At 40.6% G+C, this 11325-nt stretch overlaps 1 protein-coding gene and 1 pseudogene across 2 annotated transcripts in view; one reads left to right on the top strand and one right to left on the bottom strand.

Annotated features, from left to right (window-relative positions):
- The window catches only part of KLHL2 (kelch like family member 2), a 105213-nt gene extending 99266 nt beyond the window's left edge, over positions 1 to 5947 (top strand). For both annotated transcript variants that reach the window (XM_032785265.2, XM_032785266.2), the window contains 3 exons: positions 3543 to 3683; positions 3895 to 4038; positions 4844 to 5947. In XM_032785265.2, coding sequence (XP_032641156.1) covers positions 3543 to 3683; positions 3895 to 4038; positions 4844 to 4872 — 314 coding nt within the window. In that variant the 3' untranslated portion in view covers positions 4873 to 5947. The remainder of the gene's footprint in view (positions 1 to 3542; positions 3684 to 3894; positions 4039 to 4843) is intronic.
- Positions 5037 to 11325, bottom strand: LOC142046912 (uncharacterized; annotated as a pseudogene).

Consider the following 11325-nt stretch of genomic DNA (forward strand, 5'->3'; position numbering starts at 1 on the left):
GTTAGGCACCAGAGTCCTTTTGTGAATCTAGCTCTAAAAATTTTCAGGTTTTTTTCCTCTTATATTCCATTATTTTACCAAGGACTGAAATTCAGTTTTCTAGATGGTAATTACCAGGATCACTTTTTTCCAAGTTTTGTACCACATCTGTCTTTTTTCCAGACTTCTGTTATCTTTTCGGTTCTCCATGACTTCTAGAAATAGGCAGTGGTTCAGTGGTTTTACTTAATCCCCTTCAAGTAAAACTTTACTACCATAATTCAATGGGTTATATATAAAGAAGTGTTAAATACATGTAAAAATTATATCAGTAATTTGGAAAAAGGTAAGTTTTGCTTGCATTAGTGTGCTGTATTTCAATATGATCATAGTGACCAGATATCCTGGCTTACCAGAATGTTTCCATTTTGGGATTTGTCCTATTGTCACAGTAGGTTTTATTAAAGTAGGAGTTTGATCTTGTTTTAGTTAAGCCTCCCGAATATATGGTCACCCCAAAGGACTTCTGCCCATTCCCACTGCATGCTTGTGTTGGCTTCAAACAAAGATTGACTTTCAGCTGCCTGGCCCCTTTAGAGTCACCTGCCTCTCAGCTGATCAGCATAGGGACGGAAGTCATATCTGCTCCTGGCTACAGCTGAAAGGAGTGCGCTGCATCACACAGGGATGAGGATCTTAAATCCCATGTCCGCCAGGTCTTTTGGGAGGGGTAAAGGCTAAGACAAGGACCAGGAAAATGGGCAGGAGAAGAAAACAAAAGAACAGAAAATGCAAGAGAATGACAACAAGAAGATACAGATGAAAGCAGCAAGAAATGAGGTATGACTTGCAAATGGGTGTTGGTGGGGGGTAATAAAGGATAGACCAAAGGGGAGTGGGAGGCAGTATTAAAAATTAATATGTTAAATGATTGGATTTTGAGAAGTAAATATACTAAACAATAAGGCCAGCAGCTACAGTTGTGTGGAGTTAGATCAGAGAGAGAGCAACGAAACACAATCTTTTTATATATTTGGTTTGGCTATATGACTGCATCTCAAATTTGTGCTAAAAATCTCATCCTTTCTCAAGCCCTCTCATATTGAAAGCTTTATAACATGTATGCTGTGTGATACTCTACACTAAAGTGAGATCACAGAGCATTAGAAAGAAAAGTGACACAATATTGCATTATGATTGATGTTGCAGCCATAAACAATAGCAACCAAAATACCCATTAGCTGACCTGAATGATAGTCCATATTGAGTATCACTGATAAAGCAATGGATAATGTGATTTTATAATGTTGGTATAGTGATGTTTTATGGAAGCTATTTTTTTTTAGACTTCTATTACTCTCTAATTACTCCAGTCTCCCTCCTTTTTAGTTTTCTTATTAAAGACAAACATGAAAATTTAAGTATTTCAGCAGAGGTCATGTCCCTCTTTATATTATATAGTAAGGCCATTAATACATATTTTCCCTAAAGTATATTTTTGAAAGTCCTTGGTACTCACCTCACACTTCGGTTGGACAAAGTGGAGAAATGGTCTGAAGTAAATAGGATGAAATTCAGTAAGGACAAATGCAAAGTACTCCACTTAGGAAGGAACAAGCAGTTGCACACACACATAAAATGGGAAATGACTGCCTAGGAAGGAGTACTGTGGAAAGGGATCTGGGGGTCATAGTGGACCACAAGCTAAATATGAGTCAGCAGTGTAACACTGTTGCACAAAAACTAACATCATTCTGGGATATATTAGCAGGAATGTTGTAAGCAAGACACAGAAGTAATTCTTCTGCTCTACTCAGCACTGATTAGGCCTCAGCTGGAATACTGTGTCCAGTTCTAAGCGCCACATTTCAGGAAAGATGTGGAGAAATTGAAGAAAGTCCAAAGAAGAGCAACAAAAATGATTAAAAGTCTAGAAAACATTATTTATGGGGGAAGATTGAAAAAATTGGGTTTGTTTAGTCTGGAAAAGAGAAGATTGAAAGGGGACATAACAGTTTTCAAATACATAAAAGGATGTTACAAGGAGGAAGGAGAAAAATTGTTCTTAACCTCTTGAGGATAGAAAAAGAAGCAATGGGCTTAAATTGCAGCAAGGGAGGTATAGAACGTTAGAAAAAACTTCTGTCAGAGTGATTAAGCACTGGTATAAATTGCTTAAGGAGATTGTGGAATCTCCATCATTGGAGATTTTTAAGAGCAGATTAGACAAACACTTGCCAGGGTTAGTCTAAATAATACTTAGTCCTGCCATGAGTGCTGGAGACTGGACTAGATGACCTCTCAAGGTCCCTTCCAGTCCTGTGATTAACTTTTTCTAACCATATCTTTTCTCTGAATGCCATAACTGATCCTGTGTATTCTTATTTGATTCCCTTCCCCTTTTTTGCAGTATAGGTTTTATTTTAAACTCTTAATCTTTTGTGAAGCTCTTTATGAAACCACATTTGGCCAACTCTTATAGCCAAAGAAACTCTTATATCTTATAAACTCTTATATTTGTTTAGCAGTCTGTGCCATAATTGTCTCCTGGGATTCCCCAACCAACTTCCGTACTGGTGAATTTTAATATTTCTGTTTGTCATACATTACTTACTAGTGTCTTAACTCCAAAAACTTGCCTTTCTGAAATATACTATGCTAATACTGTTATGTTCTACTATCCCATTTCTTACTATAGTGGTGAATAAGCAGCTGTTATCACTGGTTCCAGGGTTTCCTAGGATTCTCACATTTTCAGTTGGTTTATACTTATCAGTAAGAAGTAGATCCAGTCTGATTTCACCAGTTCCTTGATTCCTTCCTTATAGATTGATAAAGTTGTTCTTACGTAAACCTAAATTACACTAAAATGTTTATTTGACACAGAACTGGGTTCTGTAACCTATGAGTATGGAATCCTTTGGGTTTTTGAGCACTTTCAGAATTGGTTCAACGAATTTTTAGTGTTCTCCACCAGTCCTGGTGGTTTGTAGCAAATGCTCACTGTAGTTTGCTGTTTGTTCATTCATTGTATGTTCATACCCAATAAAGTATTCCATAACTCATTGTCAGCTTGTTTCAACATACTTCTGATGGATATATAGTGCCATTCTTGCACCTCTTTTCTTTTTGCTGTGTAGATTCTACCCAGCTCTGTTTAGATTCATTTATAGGGTTGCCTTGTTTCCATTAAGCCCACTGGATCATAGCCCATAATTTAGTATCATTTCTAATTGGTGCTTACTTCCAATATTCTGTATTTTCATAGATACTCAGTACATTTATTCTTTGCTCATTCTAAATCTTCTGTTGCGGAACAGCTCTCATCTTTGTATGCTGTGATATGCCCAGTTACACAAGGCCTCTAATCAATGTCTTGCCTTTACCAATTTGTAATCATTTATTTAGTTTAACATGTTCTGACCCAAATTTCTTTTGAGAGGGTTCCTACTCTGATTGTGAAATAGGATTTACATTTGTAAATACACTGTGTACTGGATCTCCCTGATATCTAGGTCATAGCCATCTTCTATCTGAATTTGAGTGGTTTTGTATTTTTGCAGGTGTTGGGGTGTTAAACAACTTATTGTATGCAGTTGGTGGTCATGATGGTCCTTTGGTTAGAAAAAGTGTTGAAGTATATGATCCTGCCACCAATACGTGGAGGCAGATTGCAGATATGAACATGTGCAGAAGGAATGCAGGTATATACTGTAGTTTAGATACATTGTTCTTTAAAATGCTATTTATGTGGCTATGTGTCTGTTCTATACCTGCTTCTACCTCTCTTTAATATTTTCTGCTTCTTTACTAAAGCCTCAAAATGGAAGGCATGATTTCACTGTGTAAGCAAGCAAATAGGTGTGCACTTTCTGTAAACTTCTATCTTATTGCGGCTATTTTCCTTTTTAATAGGGGTTTGTGCTGTATATGGCCTGTTGTATGTAGTTGGAGGAGATGATGGTTCCTGTAACTTGTCAACAGTGGAATATTATAACCCAACAACTGATAAATGGACAGTTGTGTCCTCTTGTATGAGTACTGGAAGGAGCTATGCAGGTAATGGGTATACAGTTTTTTTTAACTGCTCACAATTAATTTGAAAGTAGTACCTCAAGTGAGGTGTATGACACAACATCCAAAGAGTAAAATGTCCCCGGTAAAAATCTATTGCACTGAGAGACCTGTCTTTTAAAGTATATTGTTGTACAATGCCTGATCCTGGTCCAGGATTAGGACTCCTAGGCACTATCATAATATAAACAATAAATATTTTTCTTAAATGCATTTAAAAGCAAAATATTGTACTAAAACTGTATGAAAAATCTGGTTGTTTTGGATAGCACACTTTATTTTCTCCTCGGTATTCACCAAGAAGTACAATTTACATTAAAGCGGCTGGAAGCTTACTTTAGGGTCTGACTTTGGGGGGAGCAGGACTCTTTCTTTAAAGGAACCAGTCTCTGACATGCTTTAAATGAGCCTGATCATTAGATGTGCTGGGCATCAACCCACTGAAAATCAGACTCCTTTAAGGATCTTGGCTTACATTTTTGGGAAAACAAAAAGTGTGTAATATAAACAAGTGCATGATAGAGATATTATGCTACTGATAATCAAACTGAGTTGATGGTGAAAGGTTAATTAGACCTTGGAAACTTGAACAACTTTGTATTGAATAACACAGGTTTAACATTTTTGGACATTTGCCTTAAATTAATGCACATATAGATATATATTTTTGATAGCTGTAAATCATTGTATGAAGTCTTGTATTTCTTCTAATACTTTTGGAAGTTGTCTGTTTTGAAAAGACGTGGTCAAATAACTTACACTTTAATCCTGTGATTTTCTTATTCTATAGGTGTTACAGTTATTGACAAACCATTATGAACAGCAAAAAGATTTTCAACTTAATTATGTACTAAGGGCCGGCTTCAACAAGTGTTTTTGAAGTGACTGAGAATCAAAGCACTTCTCTACTTGTAGCTGCACATTGAGTCACAGTGGAAGATGTGACGGTCTGCAATTACGTATGACAGATAATGAAGATTACTCTAGGTAGAAGCAACGTGTAGGATTATTCTGCATTGAGCAGCAGCTGACTGAATTTTTATAAATGCTGGTGGACCACAGTTTTTATTTGCAAGGCCTTTAAACAAAAAAATCACTTTCAAAAGGACCAATTTGTGTCAGTTGTGACTGACAAATGGATTATTCAGTGAAGAATGATAAAGTGATGTGTATTCTGGTGAAAGTAAATTTTTGTCTTATTTTTTCCCAGAGACTGTAGATCCATGAATTGTAAGTCTTCAGGATGGGTATTGAATCCCACCTCAATAATACAAGCTGGCATGGGAGTAAACATGTTTTTTTATAACAGTTTTCATTACATGAATATAGTGTGCATATGTGTGTGTGTGTATAGGTTGCTTTCCAGTAATACTCTTCAGAACTTTATTATATTATTTATAATTGGCAAAGTACCTGAATTACGCCAGTACTATGTTGTAAAACAGAGTAGTATTTTTTTTATAACAATGGTTAACACTACTAAATGCCACTTAAAGAGAATGGAGAAGACACAGCATTTTTTGAATGGTATAATGCCAAAATCTTCTATTAAAAAGTTTAGTTGCCTGTATTTATTTATGATTTTTCTTTAATCTTGGTCATGTTTAGGTGAATTCCTTTATTACCTTTTTATCAAAAGGTGATTATTTGGCATGAACATAACTGCAAGTTTATAATGAATGTGTAGAACTCAACTGAGCTTGCATGGTATTAAGAACTGTCTGTGTGTAACTTAGCTGCTATTAACAAATATGAAAACTTACTGTATGTGCCCATATTTGTAGAGCAACTCTCCTTTTTATTCATGGATGACCTTTTAAATATGACCAAAACTATTGTAATCTTTGAGCTATTTTCTTTAAATAATAAAAGTTTGTATTTTTGTTTCATAATACTAATGGGTTGGTTGCAACTTGTTTTGAGAAACACAAGCTTCACAACAAATAAGTTTCTGAGATCAATAAACAGTCAAAAGTTGTTTGGAAAAACATGTGTGAACCTAAATACAAGAATAAAATGTAAGTGATTTGAAGAGGGAACTGCCAGGCTGTAACCGTACCTTTTATGGGTTACAACTGGGAATACCAATTTCAGGACAAACTGTTGAGAAATAGGGCAGAAAACCCCCAAAACTGGTGGTTATTCTCCCATAAGATATACCAAACCAGCAACAAAAGTAAACTTCTGTTTCACCACACTGGCTAACAAGAAGTCAAAAAAGCAGTTTCCTTAAGCATTCCAGTCCTGGATTCAACAGCCAGACACAAGAGTTAAAGATGAGTGGTTATTTAAAGCCAGTTTTATCAAACAAAAAGTTCTTCTGATCCCAAAGGACCACGTACCCAGGTTAATATACAACTTGGATCTTAGCAAATAATCACGCTGTTGCCAATCCTTTAGTATCTAAAATCTAAAGGTTTATTTATAAAAAGAAAGAAAGATGAGAGTTAAAATTGGTTAAAGGAATCAAATACATACAATAAATGCAAAATTCTTGGTTCAGGCTTGTAGCAGCGATGGAATAAACTGCTGGCTTAAGTCAGGTCTCTGGTTGCTTCCAAATGATTGGAAGGTCCTCAGTCCCTCGGTTAGAATGCTCCAATTAGCATAAAGCCATAATCCAGAGGTTTGAGCAGGAAATAGGCAAAATGGAGATGTTTCCAGCACCTTTTATAGCTTCTCTCAAGTGAAGGGAATCCCATTGTTCTCACTGTGGAAAATTACAGGTAACAAGATGGTGTTTGGAGTCACATGGGCTTTCATGTCCACGCATGATTTCACTTAGTCATAGCAGGAAGTCCATTAAGTGTAGATAGGCATTTCCCATGGTCCACTGTGAATTAAGTGCTCCTTGATGAGCCACTTAATTTGAACAGTCCCTTCAAGATGTGCAGGCTAAATACCTTGTGGGCGTGAGCCCAGGAGCAAACATTTGAAATCCAGGTATAGAGCCAATACTCATAACTTCAAATACAAAAATGAGACATGCATACTAATAGCATAATCATATTCAGCAAAGTGTAACCTTTCCATAGACACCTTACTTGACATTATTTATACAAGATTTGTTGTAATTATATAACAGTGCAACAATGATCTACATGGTCATAGTTTAATATGATGATGTTACACAGGCTCAGGAAATAGGTACTGGAATATAGAACCTTTCATTTCTAGGTTACTAATTCAGATCCACCCCAAATAAGTAACTGAAAATTACCACCATCTGATGGCTGGTTTTTTGGCCCATGATAGCTCTATGGGCTTGTCTACACAATTAGGGTATGTCTACACTATGGAATTACTCCGATTTTACAGAATTCGATTTTTGGTGTACGTCCATAGTGCCGAGGCTAGCGTCGACTTCTGGAGCGTTGCACTATGAGTAGCTATCCCATAGTTCCCATAGTCTCCCCTGCCCATTGGAATTCTGGGTTGAGATCCCAATGCCTGATGGGGCAAAAAACATTGTCGCGGGTGGTTCTGGGTACATGTCATCAGGCCCTCCTCTCCCTCCATGAAAGCAATGGCAGACAATAGTTTTGTGCCTTTTTTCCTGGGTTACCTGTGCAGACATCATAAGACGGCAAGCATGGAGCCCACTCAGCTGACTGTCACCGTATGTCTCCTGGGTGCTGGCAAGACTTGACGCATTGCTACACGCAGCAGCTCATTGCTGTTGGCAGCCAAACGGTGCATTATGCCTGGGTAGCTATATCGATTGTACTTCCTGGGTGCTCTTTTAGCCAACTGCGGTGAGTTGGGCAGGGGCACCTGGTGTCAGACATGAAGTGACTCAGCGCAGGTTCATGTTCCCACGTTCTACCGAGCACCCAGGAGAATGACAATGGCTAGCAGTTGTGAGCTGCACCACTCCTGGCGAGCATCCAGGTAGTTTGATGATGGCTAGCATCGTGAATGCCACGTTCTTCTGCCAAGCACTCAAGAGATGATGATGGCTAGCAGTTGTACTGCACCATCTGTTGCCCAGCTAGATGAGAAAGATAGATGGTGTGGATCAAAGACAAGAAATAGGACCAGATTTGTTTGTATTCATTTGCTCCCTCCTCCCTCTTGTGAATATCAACAGCCTCTAAACCCAGGGTTTTGGTTCAAATCCTTGGGGTCCATTTCTGTGTTGACAGTTTTGTGTTTCCCTTGATGCAAACCACTCCTTTGTGAGTTCAATTCGCGATAGGCGCATGTGTCAGTCACGCCTCCCAGAGCAACTGCGGACAATCGTCACGCCTGTTTCGAGTTAGATGCCATGACCACGGCAAAGACATGTAGCTCGCTCTTCAACAGCAGTCAGTAAACATTGTACAGTCCTGCCATTATTGTGCAGTTTATGCAGACTCAGAGACGTGAAAAACCACGTGAAGGAGCCGGCGCACGCAGCGCTGTGATGGGTATGGACACTAAATTCTCTCAAGCATCGCCCTTGTGATTTGGGAGATCATGGTGTTAATTGGGGCAGGTTCACTGCGTGGCAACGCCAATTCTGTGGCCATGAAACAGCACAGAGTTGGGCGGACCACATTAGTGTGAGGTGTGGATGAACTCGTCAGTGACTGCAAAACTTTCGGCATGCGTCAGGACACATTCCTAGTCAATCGGGAATCAATTGTGAGTGGGCAATCTACTGTGGGGGCTGCTGTGATGCAAGTAGCCAAAGCAATCACTGAGCTGCTGCTACAAAGGTAGTAGACTCTGGGAAATGTGCAGATCATAGTAGATGGCTTTGCTAATGGGAATTCCCTAAGTCTGGATGGGCGATAGATGGAACCCCATTACCTATTCTTGGCCACCGTACCACCAGGGCAGACCAGACAATAAACCGCAGAAGGTTACTTTTCAATGGTGAGGCAAGCACTGGTACACAAGGATGTTTCACCACACAACAGGAATGGCGCGGAAGGTTACTGAAGCTCGTGTCTTCAGAACACGAGTCTCTGTCTTAAACGCTCACAGCAGGATACTTATCAGACCCGAAAAATAACGTGTTGGGATATTGACATGCCTTACTTATCCTTGGGAACCAGCAGCTTAACCCCTTGATGCCATGGGCTCATGAGCCAATACACAGGCGCTGGACAGTAGTTCCAGGAGCTGGTTCAGACATGAGCTGAGCAGTGCAGAATGGTGTGTAGAATTCATTTGGAAGTTTAAAATGGTGCTGGCGCACCTGTTACTGGACCATCACAGCCTAGGAAACCATATCCCTTGTTATTGCTGCTTGCTGTTGCTGCCACAATTCTGATGAGAGAAGGGAGAGAGCGTTTATGGCAGTGGGAGGTTGAGGCAAATCGCCTGGCCGCTGATTACGAGCAGCCAGACACCAGGGCGCTTAGAAGAGCACACCAGGAAGCGCTGTGCATCAGAGAAGCTTTGAAAACCAGTTTCATGACTGGCCAGGCTACGGTGTGACAGTTCTGTTTGTTTCTCCTTGATGAAAACCCGCCCCCTCGATTGACTCATTCCCTGTAAGCCACCCACCCTCCTCCTTTTTATGGCAGCTTGCTTGCAAAGGAAATAAAGTCACTACCATTTAAAAACCATGTATTCTTTATTTATTCTAAAAATAGGGAGATAACTGACAAGGTAGCCCGGGTGGGGAGTGAGAGGAGGGAAGGAACAGGCCATTTCAAAACTTGTTGAATGCCAGCCTTCTGTTGCTCAGGCTATCCATTGGGGTGGAGTGGTTGGGTCCCTAGAGCCTCCCCCACTGTATTCTTGGGCATCTGGGTGAGGAGGCTATGGAACTTGGGGAGGGCGGTTAAACAGAGGCTGCAGCGGCACTCTGTGATCCTGCTGCCATTCCTGAAGCTCCACCAGACGTCGGAGCATGTCTGCAGTAGCCCCAGCATTGCATTCTGCCTCATCTGATCTTCCTGCCACTACCTCTCATCTCCATTGTTCCCCCTGACCTCACGTTCGTCCCTCCTGTCCTCATGTTCGTTGGCTGCTTTCTTGTACTCTGATACTGTGTCCTTCCATTCATTCAGATGAGCTCTTTCATTGTGGGTTGACTGCATGATCTCAGAGAACATTTCATCGCGCATGCTTTTTTTTTTTTCCGCTTTATCTGAGATAGTCTTTGGGACAGAGGAGGGAGGCTTGAAAATTTGCAGCTGTGGGAGGGAGGGAAAAAAAAGAGAGAACTATTTAAAAAGATACATTTTATAGAACAATGGGTATACTCTTTCATGGTGAACAACACTATTCACATTACATAACACGTGATTTCAGTACAAGGTCGCATTTTGCATCTTTTATATTTAGTGCCTGCGGCTTTGGCGTTAGAGATCACAGATGCAGGGCTGGGCAATAGAATTCGGCTTGCAGGCAGCCATGATAAGCTATAGTCTTTCGGCTTCTGCAACCTTCATAAAAGCAGCGCCCTCCTTTCCCATACAAACAAGCAAAGCCTGTTGAGTGCTGCAGTTTTCATGTTAACGTGCAGCAGCAGAAACCAAAGTAATCCCACCCCCTCCATCCAATTCTCTGGGATGATCGCTTTACCCCTCCCCCCACCGCATGGCTGTACCTTCAGGAGAGCTTCATGGAGATGTCCCTGGAAGATTTCCGCTCCATCCCCAGACACGTTAACTTACTTTTCCAGTAGCTGTACTGGCCACGAATGCATCCCAAATCCTCAGGGCAAATTAATCATTAAAAAATGCTTGCTTTTAAACCATGTATTATATATATAAAGGTACACTCACCAGAGGTCCCTTCTACGGCTTCATGATCCAGGATACTGCCTTGGGAGGGTTGGGAGGGTATTTCAATCATGGTGAGAAAAAGATCCTGGCTGTTGGGGAGAACAGTGTGCTGTGTGCTCTCCTCAAGGTCCTCCTCCTCATCTTTCCCATCCGCAAAATCCTCAGACATGGCTGAGAGTACTCCCTCCTCGGAATCCACGATCAAGGGTTGGGTAGTGGTGGCGGCCCCTCCTAGAATTGCATGCAGCTCAGTGTAGAAGCGACATGTCTGCGGCTCTGCCCCGGGGCGTCCGTTTGATTCTTTGGTTTTCTGGTACGCTTGTCTGAGCTCCTTAACCTTCACGCGGCACTGTATTGAGTTCCTGTTGTGGCCTCTCTCCACCATGCCCTTGGAAATTTTTTCAGATGTTTTGGCATTTTGTCTTTTGGAACGGAGTTCTGATAGCACGAATTCGTCTCCCCATACAGCAATCAGATCCAGTACCTCCCATATGGTTCATGCTGGAGCTCTTTTTTGATTCTCAGACTGCATGGTTACCTGTGCTGA

This window comes from Chelonoidis abingdonii, chromosome 5, assembly GCF_003597395.2.
Source record: "Chelonoidis abingdonii isolate Lonesome George chromosome 5, CheloAbing_2.0, whole genome shotgun sequence".
Taxonomy (NCBI): Eukaryota; Metazoa; Chordata; order Testudines; family Testudinidae; genus Chelonoidis; species Chelonoidis abingdonii.